This window comes from Trichechus manatus, unplaced genomic scaffold (assembly GCF_000243295.1).
Source record: "Trichechus manatus latirostris isolate Lorelei unplaced genomic scaffold, TriManLat1.0 scaffold00006, whole genome shotgun sequence".
Lineage (NCBI taxonomy): Eukaryota > Metazoa > Chordata > Mammalia > Sirenia > Trichechidae > Trichechus > Trichechus manatus.
The window spans coordinates 10,926,921-10,950,147 of record NW_004443942.1 but is presented as its reverse complement, the minus strand read 5'-3'; the positions used below and the strand labels follow the sequence as shown (position 1 = coordinate 10,950,147).

At 49.1% G+C, this 23,227-nt stretch overlaps 1 protein-coding gene across 1 annotated transcript in view; it reads left to right on the top strand.

Annotated features, from left to right (window-relative positions):
- Nucleotides 1–1,232: 1,232 nt before the first annotated feature.
- Nucleotides 1,233–23,227, top strand: part of PTPN5 (protein tyrosine phosphatase non-receptor type 5) — a 59,869-nt gene continuing 37,874 nt past the window's right edge. The window contains exon 1 of the mRNA XM_004369832.1: nt 1,233–1,388. Coding sequence (XP_004369889.1) covers nt 1,233–1,388 — 156 coding nt within the window. The remainder of the gene's footprint in view (nt 1,389–23,227) is intronic.

The window sequence follows — 23,227 nt, the reverse complement described above, 5'->3', positions numbered from 1 at the left end:
AAGTAAAAATGGAGCTTAGGATCCCCGCCCTGCGTGCAGCCCAGCCCCTCAAAAAGCTCCCATCGGGATAGAATGTCGGGAACCTCGGGCCAGTGGGGCGCCAGCCTGGAAAATATGGGATCGCGGGATCCGTGGGCAGCTCCTGGCGCATCCGGGCCCCTGGTGCCCACGGGAAAGCCAAGACAGGTGCGCGCCCCACGACGCGCGCCGGGAGGGCGAAGCCCTAAAGAGCGAGGGCTCTTCGGAGACTGAACAGAGAGGAGTGGGAAGGTGGGCGTTTCCTCTGAGCATTAGAGCGGGCCCTGGGGACCGAGCTCCGTGTGTGCAGGTGTGGGCAGGTGCGGGGAGCGCCCTACCACCCCTTCCACGCACCCCTCACTGCAGCTCTTCCCCCTTTGTCTCGCTTGCCCCACTCCCATCTGTCTGTCCGTCTCGCTTGGGGTTCGGTCCGGAAGGCCCCGCCGGGGTCCCTCTGGCGGTTGCCGTAGCGGCGCAGTCCCGGCCTGGAGCTCCTAGGAGAAAATCATGAATGAAATGGATGTGGTGCTACGACTCCCCCGCCCTCCCTGTCCAGGCAGGCTTGGCGCGGGGGCGGCACCTGCGGGGCTCCGCGCAGAGTTGGGGAGGGAGGGTACTGAGATGGGGTTCAGAGGTCAAGGATCTGTGATCGAGACCTACTGAGGCCCTGGGCGCTGCCGAGCCTCCCCGCCCCGCGGGCCCGTGGACCCAGCGCCATTCCCGGAGAGCAGCGCAAGCCGTCCGGGGGCGGGGCGGAGCTGGGGGCGGGGGTGGGGAGTGGGGGGCTGAGGCCGCCGGGCGGCTGCGTCCGCGACTCCGCAGCTGAAGCGCATTTGGTGGAGCGGTCGGGCGAGGGAGCGCGCACGGAGAGCGGGACGGAGCGCCTCGCAGACGGACCGACGGACGGACGCCCCCGCACACGCAGACGCACAGAGCTTAGCGCGGCCCCCGTCACACACACACTCGAGCAGACACACACAGGAACACACGCAGACACACGCACACTCGAGCGCGCACATCCTCTCGCCAGCCGGCCCGCCCGCTCGCCGGCGCCCGGAGCTCGCTCTGGCCGGTAAGTGCGGCGCCTCTGTCGGCGCCTTTGTGTGGGGAGCCGAAAAGCGTAGGGCGCGGGGTGCCTCCTAGAGCGGCCCGGCAACTGAGAGCTCCTCTTGCCCCGGGGCGGAGGAGCTCGCGCCCGCCCCCGCCACGCCCCCATGGGGCTCCGGGCGCCCCCGGACTGGGGGGAGGGGTCTCCCTGCGGGGGAGGGGTCCTGGGAGGGAGCGGCAGCCACTCCCCACGACGCTGGTGCGCGGTTCCCGGGAGGGATCCGGATAGTGGTCCGGGGCGCGAGCCTCTGCGGCTGAGGCCAGTGCGCGGCTTTTGACTGCATCGCTTTTCCGGGGTCTAGACCTCCTGGGAGGGAAATTGGAAATCGCCCTAGCCTGCTAGTCTATAAACCGGAACCCCTCGCCTTCCCGGCTCCCTCGGACCCTGTGGCTTTAGCCACCCGCTTCCCACCTACCCCCAAAATAAAAGCCCAGCACGTTCCCCTCCCCCAGCATGCCGCTTTTTCCTAGGCGAAGCCAGGCTCCTGCAAAACCCGTAGATTGCCGGGGTCAGAGCCTTGGGGGCAGTGTGGGGTTTATCTTACCAAGGATCGCGTGGCCCAGCGGGTCAGAGCCAGAAGAACCTTGGGAACTCGTTTAACCACCTCATTTTACAGGTGGGGAAACTGAGGCCCAGGGAGGTGGCTTCACCAAGGCCACCAGAGAGTTAGTGGCAGAGCCTGCATTAGAATCTAGGGTCTCTTGGCTTTCGTACTCATTCCCCCCAGTACAGTACACAATTCGACCCAATCCCGGCTGAAGCCCCAGAACCCAAAAATCACCTTAGTATGACACGAAAATTGTAATCCCAGCCCTGCCCCCACTTGGAGCTGCAGATGCCATTCATTTGCTGCCATCCTTAAGGTTAAGGGAAAGAAGAAGAAAAAAAAAGAAGGGTTTGCCTTTAATTTGCCTCATTCAGCCTCATAGGAGAGCTCTCTTACTAAAGCACTTCAGGTTTGGGATTTTGTTTGGGAGAATGAAACAATCTTGGATAGAGATCAGATTCCAGGGCTTTAGTCCTGGTTCGACCTCAGTGGGACCCGGTGATGTGACATTCAAGGATTCATCGCAAACCCCACTTTGACCTGACTTCATGTCCTCCCAGTCACTCTCCTCTCCTCCTTAAGGGCCCAGGTCTTTTAATCCAACCAGTCCCCTTTATCCCTCTGTCCCCTAGACTCCTTTTGCTATTCTTTTATGAAAGTCCCCAAGTCCTTTATGTGGAGCCACCTCTTCTTCCTTGGTGTTTGTTGAGTGTGGCCTCTTGGTATTGCTGACAAAACTTCTTGAGAAACTTGAGTTACAGCCATGCCAGGCTCGGGTGATGTCTCAGGACAAGGTCCTTCAAGGGCAACTGGGTGTCCCCAGAGCTGAGCCCAATGTCTGGCACAATGAGGGTGCCCCAAGAGTTTCGTTGAAGGAGTGCATCCATAGCTGGATGGTGGATGGATGAAGTTAGTCACCTTTAAGGAGATTCCCTTGCATGGTATAGTTGGCAGGGACGAGATGTTCAGTCTCTAGGGCCTGAGGCTCTTGCATCAAGAGGGGTGAGCAGCCTGACATAGAGCAGAGCCAAGGTGGCCAAATGACATAACTCCAGGGACCACCACTCACATTGTAGTCCATGGAAATGGCACCGTGTGCCAAGAGGTTCCATTTACATAGACCATAATGAGTGGTCACGCTGGAGTTTTTGCCGTATAGAGGCCTCCACCCCGAGAGTGAGGAGATCTGGGTTTCAGGCCCAGCCTCCTCCTCACTGGCTATGCGATCTCAATAAATAATAACTTCCCTGGGTCTCAGTCTCTCCACCTGAAAAATATGAGCATTGGAATGGGGGAAATGCAGAACAGAATTTCAGATTCTCATGGAATCCAGATTTTCTGGAGCCATGGTGGCTGGCTGAACCCCTGAAACTATTGCCCTGAGATAATCTTTAAAGCTTAAACTTTACACCAAAAATACTCCCTGAAGTCTTCTTAAAACCAAACAGTAGTTTAACTAGTAAAGAATGTCTGCCTTGAGCATTGTGCTCTTTTAAGATCTGTCTATATGGGATCAAATTGACAACAGCAACTTGAAAGATTAAATAGGAAACTTAAGGGGCAGTGAGTTTACATTAATGGGGGAGGAACAGCTTGGAAAAGAAGGGTGAGAGTGGTTGTACAACTCAGTGACATTAATTAATGTCACTGAATTGTATGTGTAGAAATTGTTGAACTGGTGTGTGCTTGGCTGTGTATATTTTCAACAACAGCAACAAAAATAAATTATAAAAAATAATAGTAAAAGCATTGGATTGAAAGATTTTCAGAATCCCTTTCAGCTCTGAACTGTTATGGGGGTAGGAGGGTGTACTTATTTATATCACTGCTATGGGCCTGGTTTTCCTCTTCTGTTATCCTCTGAGGGAGTCATTCCTGACTCAAAGAATTGTGAAGATGAGATAATGTATGTAGAGTACTTTGCACAGTGCCTGGGGCATAGAAAAAGCTCAGAAATTCATAGCTCCTAATACCGTTAGCACTAAGCTTTGTGGATCTACCCCCCATTTCTTCCCTTCGTTAGCTCAAAAAAGGACATGGTATTTTAGGGCCTCCAAGCCTCCCTCCCTCAGGAAATTCCTCCCTTACTGACATTCCTGGACTTTAGGGCCCAGCTGGCATAAGACATCCATGAAAGCTCCTTGGGAGGAGCACCACTTTGGTTTATCAATTATTTACACCTTAGTGTGATTGAATTTTAAAATTAATCTTTATATAGTGTCATAGTTTTTCTTATACTCTATCACTTATACTTAATCCTCATAACACACCCATGATATCAATGGTATTATCATTCCCATTTTACAGATGATGAAGTTAAGACTCAGAGTTTAATTTAATTTAAATTAAATTAGATAAAGGGTGCACACCTTAAAAGTGTCAGAGCCAGAGAGCTGGACCTTCAAATTGTGAACTCTTTGCATCATATTGCCTGCCCTCTCCTAAGATTTGCCCTAAAAGAGAGTATAACCCTCAGAAAGAGTTAAGGAGGGATTTTTTCCCCTGGAAAACGGGAATGATGTTCTTGGAAAAGCTAGATAGCACTTGAGCTGTGCCTGAATGATTTGTACATTAGAATAAAGGAGACAAGATATCTCAAGTATTGGAAACAGCATGAGCAGAGGACAGGCAGTGGGGACTTCCAGGGCACGCACAGAAACTGGTAAGTGGTTCACTCTACTGGCGCAAAAAGGATAAAAGAGGAGCCATGAGAAGGAGAGCTGGGTAGGAGGGTGGAGGCAGTTGTTGGGGGCACTGAGTGCCAAGCTGAAGAGTTGGTCTTTAGTTTTGAGTAGGGGAGAGACATGATCAAAGCTGGCCATTAGGAAGCTCACCCTGGCTGCCCGGTGAGAACAGATTGGAGCCGGGAGAGCCTGCTGGCTGGGAGCCCAGATAGGGAATGATGGCAGTGGTCTAGGTGAGAGATGATGAGGGTCTAGACTGGGGGTGGTTGTAAGAATGAAGAGAAAAAGGCATCGGTGCAAGAGGCCACAGCGTCAGCAAGATTGGTAACTGATTGGATGTGGGGACTAGAGGGAGGGAGGACTGAGAAGTGATGGCAAGGTTTTGAGCCTGAGTGGCTAAGGATGTCATTCACAAAAAGTGTCCAACAGTGGGGGAGGAGGGGGTGAGGTTTAGGACAGGGGCCATGAACCTGACGAGGAATCATAATGCCTCCTCTTGCAAGGCTGGCTCACCGAGCACTCTGAACTGTCAAGACCCAGTTTGTTTGTTCATTCATTCTTTCATTCATTCCCTAAATATGTATTAATAAAACCAGTTGCCATCAAGTCTTTTTCGACTCATGGCAACCAGTGTGCTTCAGGGTAGAACTGCCCTCCATAGGGTTTTCATGGCTGTGACCTTTTGGAAGCAGATCACCAGGCCTTTCTTGTAAGGCCTCTCTGGGTAGGTTCAAACCACCAACCTTTTGATGAGTAACCCAGTGCTTAACTGTTTGTGCCACCCATGGACTCTACAAATACGCATAAATACCTCTTACGTGCCAGGTTGTTCTAGGCTCTGGGGATACATTGTTGAAAAAGATGAAGTTTTTGCCCAGCTCTACCAGAGGAGACAGAGAATAAAGCGTAAGCAAATATACAACATTTCAGGTGGTGCACATAACTCTGGAGAGAGATGAAACAGGGAAAAGGTGAGTGGTATGGCGGGGAGATTTGCTTTTAAATACAATTATCTCTGACGAGGTGATATTTAAGCAAAGGGCTGAGTGAAGTGAGGGAGTGATCCATGAAAAGACCTGAGGGGACATCATTCTAAGAAGAGGAGACCACATGCACAAAGGCCCTGGGGTAAGAATATCATGGTATTTTCAAGGAACAGCAAGTGTAGTTGGAAGAGATAGGCAAAGGGGAAGAGTGATAAGGAAAAAAGGAGAGAGGAGCAAGGCCAGATCATGTAGGTGCTTGCAGGCCTGAGGAATAAGAAATTGAACAACGTTGAAGACTTCTATCCATATGTTCCTAGTGCCTAACAAACCCAACCTGACATCAGGGGCTTGGTAAGTAGTTGTAGAATGAATGAATGTTGGAAATGCCAACTTCCATACAAAACCTTGTAACTTAGACTTATATGAACCAATAAAAAAAGATAGTATGGCATAGTAAGGGCATAGTAAGCTTTATTATGATCACAGTGGTAAAGCTCAGATGATTTGAATGTCTGTTGTCATTCGAGTATGAAAATTTAAGTTAAATCTGTATATTTTATTCAGTATGACTTGATATTATAAAAACTGCTGTTGACTAAGGTAAATAGTAAAACATACCTGAAATGACTTGGAAACAATTAAAATGGTAACAGTGTTGGTCTTCCCTCATCCCTCTTCCTGTGCAAATGTATATCCTTCTGGCTTCACTGCAAATTTTCTTTTGTGTAACTCTTGTGCCCTCAGCCATTTTCCTTAATAGGAGAGATTTTAAAGAACTTGTTTCCAGCACAAAGGCCCATATTTGTAGGACAAGGAGTTATCTTCTCCAGTAAATGGACAGATTCCCAAAAAGGTTGGGGGGGGGCGGTGTTATTTATAGAGGTATAAATTCTTCAGGCACCTAATTAATTGTTTAAATGGATCTGTAAGTGAGAATGGAAAAACTCCAGAAGGTCAGTAATCATTTAAAGCTATTGTCTGCATTAAATTGGTCACAGGGCATTGTGAACATTTCAAACTATATGACACCCTATACCAAAAATTTAACCAACTCACCAGGAAATATGTATAAACCGATGTTCTTTCCAGTGTGAGTCAGCACGGTTGTCTGTGTGTAGTACCTGGTTCTAGTCTTGAACTTACTCATGATTAAATGACTGGGGAAGAGGCTCTTTCTCTATGCTGAGCTCAGTTTCTCCATCTCTGGGAGGTGGGGCTGGGGTTTCTGAGGCCTCTGAAGCCCTAAGCTCTTTTGGCCTTCATATCTGTGGGCCCACATTATTGTCTTCCCCAAAACCAGAGACCACATGGAGGTGTGGCTTCTGTGGACTTGGATAATATGGTGGATGAGATCAGACAGATGTTCCTGTCACAGAGGAGCTGGTGATTGCCATCGGCAAAGGGAGCCAGATGTTGGGCTGGACCTTGTGAGGGGACAGGTTGACTTGTGGTCTCTGTTGTCATAGAATCATAGATTCTCTAGGCCACCAAATGCAAACTCCACCTGAAACCTGGGTCATCCCAAGAGAGAAACTAAAAGGAGTGTTTGAACAATGCCATCACCAAATAGCTCTTCCTTGTCTTAAGCTAGAGTATTACAGCAAGTAAGATTTTCCCCCTTTTCATCAACATCGCCTCCATCTTTTCTCATTTGGTGAGATGTGGAACTAACACATTGACTACCATGTCTGGCAAAGCTCAGAAATTCCCAGGCTCTTAGACTGAAGAAACCTTTTCCCACTGAGCTGTAGCACATAGAACAGAAGCCACCCTTCCTGTGTCTTCTGTGAAGCAGCCTAGATTCAAGTTTCCATACGTGGAGTGCAAAATGTGGCAGGTGGCCTGGGAGGGGACCCCCTGGACCTAGATGTCAGGGATCCACAGTTTGCAGATTTGTAATGGAGCCAGCATCTTGATGGGAATTCCTAACTTCAGGCTGATGCAGGGGCTAAACTGTTGGTAGCCAAATCTGGTTACTGTGATGGCAAAATAAACAGACCCTAAATGGCCCATCCTTTTCCTGGTGAAGTGGTTGTTTGAAGTCACTAGAGAGATACCAAGTCTCAGCATCTCAGCATGTCTTTCCGAACAATTGACATAAAATGCCCCGGTCTTTCTGGAGGTCATTCAGGAGGGATCTGTGGGCTTCAGTAGGGGGGGAGCATGTGGGCAGCATGCGGGCATCTGGAGTCAACATCTAAAATTCTTATAAGACTAATTACATGTATATTTTATCATCTGCCTAAGGGAGTTGCCGCGCCTTTAAAAAATAAATAACAATTGTAAAATTAACACAGCCGTATCAGCGAGCAAATTTAAGGAGATTAACCATGGCCTTATATGTTCTGGAGCCTTCGTGGCACAGTGGTTAAGAGCTATAGCTGCAAATCAAAACATTGGCAGTTCAAATCCACCAGCTGCTCCTTGGAAACTCTATGGGGCAGTTCTACTCTGTCCTATAGGGTCTCTATGAGTCAGAATCAACTCAACAGCAATGAGTTTGGTTATATGTTCTATTCTATTTTTTCTGTACCAAAACATATTTTTTCATAGTTGAACTCAGTCCACTTACAGTTGTGTAGCCTGCATTTTTCACTGAACATTTTATCAGAACTGCATTTTTCACTTAATATTTTATCAGAACTTCTGTATTTTATCATAAGCCATCCTTGGTGGCTTTACCATAATTTATTTAACCATTTCTTTATTGTTGGACACAGTCATTAGTGAACCCCTTCAAGCATACAGCTTTTCCATCTCAGAGTCCCAAGGCATCCATTTTAAGCACCCTCAAGAGGGTATGACAAGGCCAAGGGGTGCAAGGGAAAGAAATGTGTCATCTGTGGATAATACATGCAGGTTGACTTCATAGATGCAGATGATGTGACCGAGGGTCCTGGCCTAGAACAAGATCAGGGAAGCAGAGCAGGAGCCAAGGAGAGGGTCAGAATCACAGGCGAGGAGGACACGGCCGTGAAGCTCTGAGGGCATGGCAAACGGGCATGCAGCTCTGCCAGATTTCAAGTGGAGACCCTCCAGAGTTTGTTGATTTGGTTTTGGGTACTTTTTTTTTAACAAAAGGACTTTTGTGTGCCCACCATGAAAAAGACCATTGAGTGAAGTCTTTGGAGTGGAGAGTGCAGGAAGAAGCCGTTAATTTAAAAAAGTAAATTTTGTGTGGGTTCTGCATGGCCTTGGAGATCATACCGAGGAGGGAAGAGGGGACAGAATACAAATGAGTCCAACCTCCATTTCTGAAGAATTATTGTGATTTAGAGGTATTGTGGGCAGAAAAGGAAAGCCCTCAGGAGAGATTTTGGTGGATGGAATTCATTCATGCATGCAAGTATAGACTGTACCAGGCATCGTGCTGGGCACCAGATACTCAGCAATAAACACAAATACCAGGACCTTGTCCACAAGGGGCTTACGTCTAATGGAGGCACCAGAAAACTAATCAGGCAACGAGGGACCATATGGATGCATGCCGTGATAATAAAAAGCACCAACTTTTACTAAAGGAGTCCTGGTGGCGCAAACGGTTAAGCGCTGGACCATTTACTGAAGGGTTTGCAGTTCAGACCCACCTAGCATCTCCACAGGAGAAAGATCTAGTGATCTGCTTCCTTAAAGCTTACAGCCAAGAAAACCCTATGGCGAAGTCAAAGTTCTGCTCTGTCACATGGGATCACTATGAGTCGATACAGACTCAATGGCACAGCAACAATCTTTAGTGAGTGATTACTGTACCTACATTATCTCACTTAATCTCCTTAACAGTTCAGTAAGAAGGTTTATTATTCTCAGTTTACAGGTGAGGAAACAGATTCAGAGAGGTTAAGTAACTTGCCGGGAACACACAGCAAATAAATGGCAGAGCCAGAATTCATCCCTAGGCAGTAATTGTGCTATGGTGCTGCGGCAGAGGACTATGGGAACATAGACGAGAGGTCAAAGAAGGCTTCGTAAAGGAAGGGATCAGGCGAGCATTTTAGTGTAAGTCTGCTGTGTTCTCCTTTGGCCCTGAGCCCTGCTTCCAGTGAATTTGAACTCCCAGGGAGCTCCACCTCATTCAGACTCCATTTTAGAGGATGACGATCACCTTCATTGTCTCTCGTGCTTATCATGAGGAAGAGAAGGGAGGACAGGGTAGGCGTTTCCTTTTCCTTGTGGCATCTGCTGCCTCTGACTACCCTGGCTGGCCTACTCCCAGCCCTTGTGGTATCTGGGGTGCCTTAGAGGGACATGCAGGGGGCCCTCCTGGCCCTGGGCAGCTTCAGGTTAATGTGCTGGAGTTGGCCAAATACAAGGCCCAGGAGTGGCAGTGAAGAGCACACGTTGACCTTCTGCGTCATGTCACTGCCCCGAGAAGCCTGGACCTGGTGGGTTCCGGCCACCACCAAAGCCCGGTCTTCCCAAAACACAGATGAAGCCAATTCTTCCTGCTCATTAAAGAGTGGTTTGGGATATATTTTGCATATTTATTTTAAACCCACTTTGTCTCTAAAATAATCTTGAGACAAAAACCTGCTGTAATCTTCTATCTGTTTTTAAGTATCAGACTCTGTGCTGGGCCTGTGGGGATATGCAGATGACTAAGACCCAGTCCCCGCTCTCAGCGTGCCTCCAGTCCAGCGAGTGGAGTCAGAAGCATGTTAAGTGTCAATGGAGGCTGCCTTATGGGGGTGCCTAGGTAGGATGGCACATGGGAGAGTCAGGAAGCTGTGCAGAAGAGATGGTGTCTGAGCAGAGACTAGATGTCCTCCATGGCCCCCCCGGCCTGTAGCAGTGTTTCTCAGCAGAAACTCTACTGGCCTTTGGGTAGGACATTCTTTGTTGTGAAGGCATCCCTGGCCCCACTCCCTAAATATCTGCCAGTAGCACCCTTCAGTCATTGTGACCACCGGAAACTTCACACACATTTTCAGAGTATATTTTACAAACAGGAAAAGGTACAGATCTTAAGTGTGCCATTCAGTGAATTGTGACAATTGTATGAGCATGTGTATCTATCACCAAGATCAGGATGTGGAACATATTCCATCACCCCTGAAAGTTCCTTCTTTCCCTTTTCCTGTCAGTACCCACCTCCCAGAGGTAAGTGTTGTTCCAATTTCTGTCATTGGAGGTGAGTTTTGTTCTTGAGCTTCATGTAAGTGGTATCATATAGCAGGTACCCTTTTGGGTCATAAAGTCTTTGAGATCCATCCATGTTGTTGCCCCCACCCACACACACACATTGCTAAATGCCAGGTAGAATGGTGATACCAGCTGCACTCCCACTGAGAAATAAAAGTCTAAGAGTTAAAGTCTGTGTGTCTTAGCCTGATGCATGTAGCCCTCTGCTGTATCATGTGAGTCCTCTCTTGCTCCCCCTCCAGCCACATGAAGATGCCCCTTTCTCCCAGAACTCTGCCCTTTCTCCACTTCAGGCCTTTGCCCCTGCAGTGTTCTCTGCCTGGAATGCCCTCCCTCACTGCCTGGGGAGCTCCTGCTTGTCCTTCAAGTCTCAGCTCAGACACCCCCTCTTCTGTGCAGCTCAGACCCTCCTGTGTGCCATCCTACCCATTGCCGTCAAGTGAGTTCCAACTCATGGTGCCCCTTTGTGTTGCAGATTAGAACTGTGCTCCGTAGGGTTTTCTTGGCTGTACTATTTACAGAAGCAGATCACTGGGCCTTTCTTCTGTGGTGCTGCTGGGTGGGTTTGAACTGTCAACCTTTGGATTAGTAGTCGAGCGCAAACTGTTTGCACCACCCAGGGACCTAGACCCTCCCTCAAGACAGACTTGGTTGATGTTTAACATGTTTCTGACTCCACTCGCTGGACTGGAAGCTTGTGAAGAGTGGGAACTGGGTCTTAGTTATCTGTGTATCCCCACAGGCCCAGCACAGAGCCTGATACTAAAGAAATACGTGTTAGATTAAACCAAATTTTGTCTTCAGATTATTTTAGAAACAAATGAAGATTAAAATAAGTATGGAAAATATATTCTAAACCTCTCTCTGAACTGGATAAAAGAATGGTGGTCAAAAAAGACCACACTCTCTGACTACAGGTGGTAAAGATGGAGTGAAACACGCTCTCGGTGAGGCAAAGGCCTCTAGCCCTTTATGTTGTAGGAAGTGTCATCAATGAGTACAGAGAGCTCAGAGAGCCAAGGGGCTGGGGGAGAGATCAAAGGCAATCAGGGAAGGCTTCCTGGAGGAGGTGAATTTTAAAGGTTTTTTCAGAGAGGAATCTGAGCCAGGGAGTTACGTAGTCAAGGGGGTAATCCATAGAGAGCCTTAAATATGATCCAAGGCAGCCATGCCCTTCCTGGGCCTCATCTGTCCTCTCATGACCCTGGCACAAGTCTCATGCAGCTGCCTGCCCCTCCTCCTTTCCACTCACTTCTTCCTTCTTTTTGTTCCACTTGGTATCTCCTTCCCATCTTCCTTCCAAATCTGAGTGTACAAGAAGGAGCTGAATGCCCATTGCCCACCCACCTTCTGTCCCTCCTTCTGTGCACTGGGCTCCCTACCATGGGGGACATGGAGGCTGGCCTCTTCTCAGCCTGGGCAGCTCACAGAGTCCAAGGTTATGGACAGGAGATCCAGGGAGCAGCCCCGGGTGGGGAGCAGTCCATCACTAGGTATCAGGTCACAAACCAGAATGCTGGGGGAAGAGTTCAGCCAGAGGAGAGGTCAGTGTGCATTAGACTCACAGGGAGGCTTCCAGGAGGAGGCAAGAGGCCACAGCATGGACGGGAGGAGCAGGAAGGCCTGTCCAGGCAGGAGGAACAGGGAGACAAAGGCTGATTAGCAGGAGTGAGCATGGCTGGTGGGGTGTTTCCATGGTGTAGGAGGATTTGGGGAATCCATTGAAGTCAGCCCTTCTCAAGGGCTCTGGGTGTGACTCGGAGACCTGGAAAGAACCCGGAGCTCTCTAGAAGGGAGAAGAGTCAGTTCTGCTGGGGAAGCCCCTCTCATCCTCAGCTACTCTTCCCTGTTCTCCTTAGCTCCAGAAACACCTGGCAGAGCCTGAGGAAATAGGAAACAGGCTTTTGTAACTGATGGCACTGCCTGGTACAAACAGCAGGAGCATCTCCCTGCTGGGCTGCCTTGGAGGGAAATGGAAGCTTTGAGCCAGGTCAGGAGTAGTAACGAGAAGGATGGCTGCCTAAGGATTGCCTAGTACTTTCTGTACATCAGTCACTTCCCTGAACTTCATCACAACCCTGCAGTAGGCAGCTCTTATTGCTCCCATGTCACAGAAGAGGAAACTGAGGCTCCCAGAGGTTAAGACACCAGCCCAGGACTGCATGGGGAGAAAGTGGCAGAGCCCAATGTTTGGACCAGGTCTCTCTGCTTCTGAATCCCATCCTTTTTTAGAGGACCGTGGTTGCCTTAAAGTGCAATCTCTGAGTGGTCGTCTTGTCATGCTTTGAGGGATTCTGCCACAGTTGGGGGGCCTCTAATGACAGCCACCTGTGGCTTCAGGTCCCCAGCTGTCCACTGGCACGAGGCAGTGAGAGGATGAGAGGATCAACATTCTTGGCCTGGGACAGCCTTTGTCCAGTCTTCCCCATTGGCCACCTAAGCAGGATAAGAGCCGACCACTTACCAGCTCTGCAACCTCATGCCAGCCCTAACCTCTCTGAGCATCTATTAGCTCCTCTACGAAGTGGGGATAATAATGTCTGCCTCACAGGGTCCTCACATAGTGTCAAATGAATAAGGTAGTGGAAAACACATAGCACCTAGTAGGCATCCAGCTGATATTTATTAAGTCTGAATTCAAGAGTTCAGACCCTTTCAACCTGGATTCCTGATCCATCAGCCTTTTTCTCATGCTGCTTTGACTTCCTGGTTCACAGGCTGTAGTTTCTGCCCTAGCAAAGGAGTACCCCTCCCCCCCCAAAAAAAACCAGCCCTATAGGACAGAGTGGAACTGTTCCATAGGGATTCCAGGTCTGTAATCTTTACAAAAGCCACATCTTTCTCCAGCGGAGTGGCTGGTGGGTTGGAACCACCGACCTTTCAGTTAGCAGTCCAGAGTACCTAACCACTGCGCTACCAGGGCTCCTTAAAGGAGCCTCAGACTCCGCTAATTGTTCCAGCCTAGCCTCTGCCTGGCCCACTCCCAGGCCCTGCTTCTGACAAAATTTGCCTCACTTTTTCACCAGATCCTGAGGTGCCAGGCTCTTTGCAGCCTGTGCTGCCAGCCCTGAGCACACAAGGCTGAAACTTGAGGCTGGAGGCAGGGGCCTGACAGGTAGCTAGATCCCACCGTGGGCCATGGCAGAGCTGCGGGCCTCGCTAGCTGTAGGTGGGAGCACACCTAGCACTGAACCTCAGCTTTCTCCTCTGCACGTGCATGCAGGCACTTTGAGAAGGGATCTTTCAAGCCATGGAGAGCAGGCCAGATGCCAAGTGAGATCACTGTGGATGATCCAGAGCAAGGCATAGGCAGCTGTGGCCATCCAAGCCAGCGGCTGGCATCAGGGATGTCTAGGGCAGAAACAAGAGGCAGGTCGAGACCCACATGTGTTGGGTGGGTGTATAACTAACACAGGCTAGGCAGTTACCAGTCCTTGGGGTGGGAGGTGGAGATAGATACTGCCAGAGTAGGCAAGGCCCCAATCCTAGAAAGCAGATGACTGAGACAGGGACTGTGTCTGCCGAGGTAAAACAGCAGAAGTCCAGTTGCTGGGATTGGCCCAGTGTCAGGGCCAGACAAGCAGCAAGGAGACTAAGTGTGCATTAGAACTGTTAACAATGACAATAATATTAGCTAACACTTATATAGCATACTGTATGGTAGACACTCTTCTAAGAGTTTTACATTTACTTATTACAACAGTAATAGCAACAACACTACTAGTAGTCCATTTAAAAGGTGAGGAAACTGAGGCACAGGGAGGTTGAGTAAAACTCCTGACCTTGTCCAAGACAGGCAGCATGACCATTACACTGGTAGCTTGAAATCGGCCATGGCAGAAATATTTACACCACAGAAATTGGCAAATGCCACAAATCTGGGCTTTTTTTTTTTTTTTTAAATCTCAGAGAATGGGTTTACTAACATGACACAGGACTCATCTCATCCCGGGGACTTCATGGACCTCACTTGTAGGAAGAAAATGACTATTAACTAGGAAACAGGCAAAACCTGACCCAAAGATGATGAAAACTAAGTTTTTTTGGTGCTTACTGGACCCTCTCTAAGCATTTTACATGCATCTCATGTAAAATCCTTATGTGAAGATCAAAATTTATTCGATCTCCACAAGAACCCTATGAGGTGTATGCACTGTTATCCCCATTTCACAGATGAGGAAACTGAGGCACAGAGAAGCTGAGTATCTTGCCCAAGATCATACAGCCAACAGTGGAGCCTTGATTCATACTTGAGTAGTCCAATCCCAAAGCCTGTGCTTTCAAGTACTATTCTTGTGGCATTTTTAATGAGCCATTTGTAAATGCTGAAACTCTAGCCCACTTCTCAGTTTTCAAGAAATATTTCATGGACATATGCCTGGTGCCAGTTAAAGTATTAAGCATCGGAAATTGGAGGGTCCATATTAGAGGCTTTAAACCTAGTGGGTTAAAGCATGGGTTTGGGGTTGGGCCAAACTGAGTCTGAAGCCTGGTTCTGCCGCTTACCCACTGTGTGACCTTGAGTAAGCGAATCAGTCTCTCCAAGTCTCTGTCCCCACGTGTGTAGAATGGAGATGATAGCTGTGTTTACCTCATAGGGTTTCCAAGGCTGTAAACCTTTATGGAAGTAGATTGCCACATCTTTCTCCCGCAGAGCAGCTGGTGGTTTCGAACTGCTGACCCTTTGGTTAGCAGCTGAGTGCTTAACCACTGTGCCAGCAGGGCTCCTCATAGGGTTGTAGTGAGAAAATAAATGATGTAATATATATCCAGCACTTGACACAGCATCCAGCACACAGCATTCAACAAAAGGAAGCTGCAATGCTTATAAACCACAGTGTTGTGTACAGGTGGCTCACTGTGAGACGGGGTTACAGGCATCATAGAGGATCCTTGAATACAGCAGTGAAAACAGAAGAGGGAGTATCCAGGTCTTCTAAAGGAGTCAGAAAGGGTTCTGTTGAGGAGGTAGCATTTGAACAGGGTCTTGAAGGGCAAGTAAGAGTTTTCCAAGGAGAGAAGGGAAAAGGGGGCTTTTCTAGTGGAGGGAAAATAACATTCTAAGGCATTATAGGTAAGAGAACGCATCTAACTAGCAGAATACCAGAACACTCCCATAAGAGGTGTGATCACACCTTCACGTTTGTGATTGCCTGTTTTCTCCTTGTAAATTAAACTGTATACCTGGGGGATGGAGGAGGGTGTAGAGAGAGGGAGCAGAATGGAGTGTTTTCAAAGCCTTGGGAGGCACAGGGGTAGACCAGATGATCTTTATACTCTGAAGTCCTGTTCTTGGATTATCTTTTGGGCTCATGCCCACCACACAGTTGATAATCAGATACCAATCACAGCTGACCTCAGCTTTGATCAATAGCCAGCTTGGGCAGGATCCGCCCTCACACCTCAAGGTTGGGCAGCCTTTGCCCAGGCTCCAAGGGCCAAGGCCTTGTTTCGCTGGTTCTGTGAGCACCCTCTGTTGGTTCTCTGCCACTTCACCATCCGCCTCATTAGACCTTGACAGCCCCAGAATTTTAGCCTGACCTTTAAGGAAAGACCCTTAAAGGTAATCTAATTCAACCCTTTGATTTTCATTTGGCGCTACTGAGACCAAGAGAGGGAGAAGGATGGACCCAAGGTCACACAGTGACCTGGGGACTAGAGCCCAGGGCCACTGAGTCCTGGACCAGTATGTTCATTTGTCACTCCACTGACGTAGCTGCAGCTGCTACCATCACCCACATTCCCCACCCAGCCAGGCTCCCAAAGAAGGTCGCTCAGAAACCTGAGGTCACTGTCCAGGGCAGGACTTCCGATTGTTCTCCTCAGGAGGGGACACGAAGCTAATGGCCCTACAGCAGTGAGTTCCCTCAGGGCCCTGGGCAGGAGGACAGGCGCGCTGGGTCTTCCTCTGGCTCCATCACTAACTTGCTCATTGTGTGAGCCTAGGAGAGTCACTTCACCCCTCACCCGAGCCTTAATTTCCTCACTGATAAAGCAGGGATCATCATACACCACCCCATGGGTTTATTGAAGATTCTAAAAAGGACATATAGAAAACAAACATTGTAGTCTTCTGTTTAGTAAATGTGTGCTCTCTTCCTCTTTTCAAAGTATTATTTTCACCAAAGGCTGAAAGGCAGAAGAGAAGAGAGGTTAAAAATGTGGGCAGTGGGGTACAGATCTGGGTTCAGATCTATAATCAGTAGCTGGGTGATCTCGGGCAGGTCACCTCACCTCTCTGAATCTGATTTTCTCATCTAGAGGATGCAGGTATGATGTATTCCTCCTGGGACTGTTTTAAGGAGCCCTGGTGGTGTAGCAGTTAGGGGCTTGGCTGCTCAACAAAAGGTTGGCAGTTCAAACCCACCTAGCAGCTCTACAGGGGGAGACTTGGTGATCTACTTCCGTAAAGATTATAGCCGAGAACACCCTATGGGGCAGTTCTGCTCTGTCACATGGGATTGCTATGAGTCAGAGTCAACTTGACAGCACCCAACAACAACAGGACTGTTGTAAGGCTTATGTATGCTAACATGTGACTGGCATGTATGGTAAAGGTTCAATAGAGATGAATGCTGTTTCTGTTGTTGTTAGTACTGTTATCTTGTTGTCCTCCCAATCTGTCTGGGGGCTGTGGAAGATGTTCCTAAACAAGTGACCTTAAGATTGGTTCTCTACCCCCTCCGCATCCTGCTTCCTCAGCCTCATCACCTCCTCCTACCCCCTTCCATCCTCACCAGCCCAAACGTGAGAGAACGAAAATGTGGGTTTTAAAAGAAAGTCAGGGTGGCCTCCAGGAGAGGCTGGAAGGGTCCACCAACCTCAGAGACTGAGCTAAGTTGCAGTAAGATTCTTGACCCCCTATCCCAAAGATGTAATTGGAACAAAGTGCTTTGGTCTGGGCCATGAGCCTCTTGACCCCCTTCATTGCTGCCTACACAGCAGGCCCCTGCTTCTCTGACCCCAGCATGGTGGCCAAGACCAGCAAAGAACCTTTGTGTGTCTCCACTCCCCCATCTCACCCAGTCTAGCAATTTGGCAGGACAAAGGCTCCTCCTGCCTCCCTCTAGCTCCTTCTCAGAGCACGGGACTGGCTCCTCCTCGGGGGCAGCAGGTAAACTTAGTTCATCCTGGGCCTTTGGTCGGCTGACAGAGTGAGACCATGACCAAAACACAGACACCTCCAGGCCCGGCAAAGGCTTCCCAGTGTCACGAAGGAGGGGCATGCATTCCTCAGATGCCTCAAGCCTCCAAAAAGCTGCCCCAGTCTCCTAGGCAATATTAAGAGCCTTTTACCCTCTGTAAGCCAGGCTCCCAGCCCTTTTCTGGAAAGTTGCTCACTGTCCTCTGCCCTCATTTTCCTCCTCTCCAGTGCCTTTGCTGATCACTTGCGCAGTTCCTAAGCACCTGCTATTTACCAGGTACCACGATAGGTATTCCCACATACATTCTTTCATTTGCTGATAACCCTTACCACAATCCTGTGTGGAAGGTACGGTCAGCCTCGCTTTACAAACGAGAAAAATTAAGGCCCAGAGAGGCAAAGAAACTTTCCCAAAGCCACACAGCTTGGCGAGAGCAGAGTGAAGATCCACCCCTAGGGAAGGCTTCCTGGAGGAGGTGAAGGTTAAGCTGGACTGTAAAGCCTGAGTTGGATTTTGAGGAGGGTAAAAAGAAGGGATGGTGGAGAGGCAGCCTAAGCAAAGGTGCAAAGGAAAGAATATGCCCGATGGTCATAGGCATGAGGGAGAGGCGGTTACAGTTTAAAGACCAGGGTGGCTGGAGCAGGTGATCCAGCAAAGGAGGCAAACAGAACCCTGGGGCAAGGCAGATATTACACACCTCCAAATCAACCCTCAGCTGCAAGCCCAGGCCACCCTTGTCACTTACCCGGACTGTTGCAGCCACCTTTCATCTGGTCTCCTGGCTTCCAGACCTCTCCTCCAGGCTACGAATCCATTCTTGGCACTGGTAGAGCTCTTAATCGTCAATATAGATTATGAAAGAAATGTCTCATTGTGTTCCTTAAATGAAATTAGGTCAGACTCAGAGCTCCCATCACCCCCAGCTGGTAGGAAATTCAATCTCGATCATTACTGAGGTGCCACCTCCCCACCATCACACCAAGGATGTTTCAAGTAACCCACCCTGGTTACGACTGAGATACCCCTAGCTCAGCCCAAAGAGTCCCCTCTGGGCCTGCTGCCTCTGTGCCCTGTGTAGGGTATGGAGACCCCAGAGGCTAAGATCCAGCCCAGTGCACACACCTCAAAGCCACCCCTGGAGGTCTTGTCACTGCCCGGTACACACCAGTCAAGGACCAGCAGACCTCTGTCATCTTCCCACGCCTGGAGACCCCTCTCCACTTCCTTATACTCCCTCCTCCCCCTCAGGGGTCTCCAGCTTTCACAGAACAAGACCATGAAGAAGTGGCTCCTCCAGTATCTTATGCCTTTGGTCCTGCAGACAAACCTGAGGGAAGGTAGACCTGCCTTGCCTTTCTGGAAAAATATGGGGGAAAAAAACCCATAAAGGAACATCTCTGTAAAATATCCTGCCCCATGCCAGACTCTTTCCACACTGTCCTGTCAGTCTGAATTTCTTTCCGTTCCTTGCACGTTGCACGTGCCTCGCTTTCTCCTATCCCGCAGCCCTCCCACATTCCCTCCTTCTGCCTAGAACACCCTCCTCTCATCCCACAGCTGGCCACCACTAATCCTTCACAGCTCATCATCGATGTTCTGCCCTAGGAACCCTCCCCTGACTCCTGCACTGGGCTGGGTGCCTCATTAGGGGTGCTGAAGCCCCCTGCACTTCTCCTATAGAACAGGCCACCTGCCTTGCCATCTCTGTTTTCCTTACCCACACCCCCCATTACACTGAGACAACTTATACTGCATCGTATTCCCAGGCCTCGCACCCATGGCCTGCACGTAGTAGGTGCTTAGTAAACATGAGTTGAACAAAAGAATGATCCAGTTCCTGAATCAGACTCACATGAAATATGGAAAGATGTGTGTTGCCTGAGCCCCTCAACAGGCTGGACCTCTCCAGTACCCTTTCATCTTCCCTTCCCTTGGGTCTCTGCCACCCTCCATACCCCCGTCTCCCACCAACAAGGCAAGGATGGAAGGAATTATCATTTATCTGGGCACATTCAAGCAGAGAACACTCAGACCCTGTGTTTGGGATCCAGAACACTCCAAGTTTGCAGTCTGCTCAGACGTGGGGACAGATGGCCGGACAGTGGACAGCTGGGCAGGGAGGATAGGCAGCTTGGCAGGATGGAAATAGCAGTGAACTAAGCATTGGGAGTCCTGGGCTCAGAGCCTTTCTGTTCCATGAGTTTGCTGCACACACCAGTCTGGGTTCTTCAGTTGCCAGCAACAGAAACTGACTCTGTGTAGCTTAGGCAGAAAAGATGTTCATTAGAAAGCTTTGGATAAAAAAAAAATTAAAAAGAAAAAAAAGAAACTCAGGCACTTCATTTCTTAGTGCAGTACCAATGGAGTCCCATAACTTCCATGTACATTATCCATATTCTAGCATTACAATAAATATGTAATGTTTAAAAAAAAAAGGTTTGGGATATGAATTCACAGGTAAGTGAGCTCTGGTGTTGGACCCTCCCTGTGACAAGGGGCAGTCTGGGCACCAGGCGAGAGGGAGAGAGAAAACTCCCAAAAGGAAATCAGGGTTCTGTTATTACCTGGAAGCATCAACTGTCCACACAGTGTGTGACCTTGGACAAGTTATTTAACCTCTCTTGGCCTCAGTTTCCCCGTCTGGATGTTCTGGATCTCTCTTCTCCATTCACATTTCCAGTTGTTTTCTACTGAGAATACAGGTACTCCCCAATTTACAATGGGTTCCGTTACGACTACTCCATCATAAGTCGGTTCTGACGTAAGCCAAATACCTCATTTTTTTTTGTTTTCATTATCAGTATCTTTATAAATTTGATCTTTATTTGTTTTTGAGGGTTAAATCTGAGAATGACCACATCAGCAAACTGTGCTGCAATGTTATAGGTAGTACATATTACTAATGACAAGATATACAAAAAAAAAAACTAAAACGGACAGTCCTGAGTGTAGTTCATCTTAACTCAGATATGTCGTAAGTCAGGGACTACCTGTACTTCCTGCGTTGACCCCAGATTTCACATCTCCCCACCCAGACACCTTGTGAGTGAATTATGAGGCAAGTAGGTGAGAGAGAATGCCACATATGTGGGTCCCTGCAACTCACCCCATGGAGCAGGGCAAGCCCTCTCCAAGTTGAGACACATGACTCATTTGTATGAGGTGGCCAGCCTGATCATTGGTTTTCCATGGAATCAGCATGTCTTCTGCCTTGCACACCAAAAATGCTGATGAAAATCTGGATGACTTTTTGGACTTCCTCCTGGCTGTGGTTTGACCATCTTCCCCAGGTTTAGAAACTCCTACCTGGAGTCTACCCTCCAGAGCCCTCAAAGCCACCAACCCTGAGACCCTTGCATCGCCCTTCATTTGGTCTTTAACATTTACACCAACAGGCCCAACCCTGTGCTGAACACCTGGGGTGCAGAGGTGGTTGAGGGGGTGGCCATGCTCCGAAGTTGCTCGCAACCCAGTGGGGGAGGCAGGTGTATAAACAGCTAACTATAGCAGTAGAACGAAGTAAGATCCACAGAGAAGTGTGAGTCAGGTGTGTGTAGGAGCCCAGGGAGATCAGGGACTGCTCCATGGAAGAGGTGATGTGTGAGCCAGGCTTAAAGAGAGAACAGCACAAAGGTCCAGAAGTGGGAATGCGCAGGTTTGGTTCAGCAAGCAGAGATGTCTGGTGGGGCCAGAGCTTTAGGCTGATGAAAATGTTCTGGAACTGGGCAGTAGTGGTGGTTGTACTACGTTTTGACTGTATTAAATGTCACTAAATTGTAGTGTATTTTTAAATGGGGGAATTTTATGTTATGTGAATTTTACCAAAATAAAAGAAAAAGAATTTTTAAAGAGGAGTTTGGGACAAGATCAGATGTCACCAACTGGGTCTCATGTCCATTCCTCACCACATGCTGCTGGCCCTGCTGCCTACCCCCTTCCTGTTAGAGACCTGCCCAGCCCAGGCCAGGGACGAGGAAGCCAGTGTGCCTCTTGGTGCAGGGGAAACCACATGATCAAGTGGAAGAGGGCTGCCCTACCAAGGAGGCAGGATCCCTGGCATCCAGGTCTGCTTCTCACTCATGTGCCTCTGCTGATGCCTAGCCCCATCTGCTTCCCCATCCCACTGACCAGCCTACTTCTAATTAGCGCCAGCATTCCATATATATCGGGTCTCCATGCCTTGTTCATGCTGCTTGTAGTGCCCGAGAAGTTCTTTCCCTCACAACCCCTCATCCGCCTAGCAACATCTTTCCAAGAATCAGCTTCCGTTTTCCCTTTGGAGAAGACTTCCCATCTCCCTCCCCTCTCACCACTGAGCAGAACCCTGCCAAGGTGTCACACACGCAGACCAATTAAAGCAGGTATCATAGTGCAGTCATGTTTCCAGGTATTTCTCCTAAGAAGACTGGGAGCTGGGCTGGGAGGGGCCTGGCTTGCTTTCATTGTATTCCTGGACAGGCATTGTCTGGTGCCTTGCTCACAGGAGGGGCTCAGCACTGGAGGGAACGGCTTTGGGAAGGTTCTGTCCTCCAGGCTGTTCTCCATGGGTGAATGAAGGACAGGCTGGACGATGTCCAAGTCCCTTCACTTCTGGGGTTTCCGGTTCTAAGAGCAGCAGTGGGTGGCCAGCCCAGCAAGTTGCTGCCTGTTGTCACAGGCCAGTGTTCTGCTCATGTTGCCTGGCTGATACAAGTGGAGAAGGAGAGAGAAGGAGCGTGCAGCAATCCACTGCAAGTAGCTATTTCTGATCTTGGTGGGGAGGGAGAAGGGCAATGCCCAGAGACTGGGCTGCCCATTCAAGCTGAATGGGACATCTGTTTTCTTTGGAAATGTAATTAAAACCCTCCCCTGAACAGCCTAAGCATGTGGCTTTTGGCTGGGGTTGCCTGAGTCCTTTGACTACAGGACAGAGAATCGGACTCTTGCTCCGTTCTCATCTGCAGTCTAGAGGTGCTACTCTTTCTGCTTTTGATTATGAAATTAGTCATTTTCTAGGAAGCTTATTTATAGAGTCCATTGCACACATGCAGCACTGAGCTATTCTGAACACAACTTAGGCCTGGGAGGCTTAAGGTGTGAAAACAGGTGTGAGTCACATTGTGGATCCCCTTCCAGAGGTTACCACTCTGCACCCAGCTAGGGGCCACCCATTATGGGCCACCCTCCAACTGGGGTAGTCTTTAGGGGAGAGAAAGAAAAAGCTCAGGTTGGGTATAGGTGTTCTCCATCCCCATGACCACCAACTCAATATACAACCTGGGGCAAGTCAGACCCCCTCTCTGTGCCTCAGTTTCCTCCTCTGCAAAAATGAGGGGCCTCCCAGATGTGTGATTCTGTGACTGCTCTGGACAACAGCTGTGGAGGAGGGTTCCAAGTGACTTACAGACCTGTCCACAGGGCAGCTCAGATAAGGGCTGTGTTTGAGGTTCATTTTTTTCAAGAACATCAGGGCAGCATTCACATATTCAACGAGTATTCATTGAGCATCTACTATCGGCCAGGCACTGTGCTAGGCTTTAAAGATTCAATGGTAAATAAAACACTTGGTGGTCCCTGCCGTCATGGTTGAAACAGATGTTAACCAAAGAATGGCATAAATT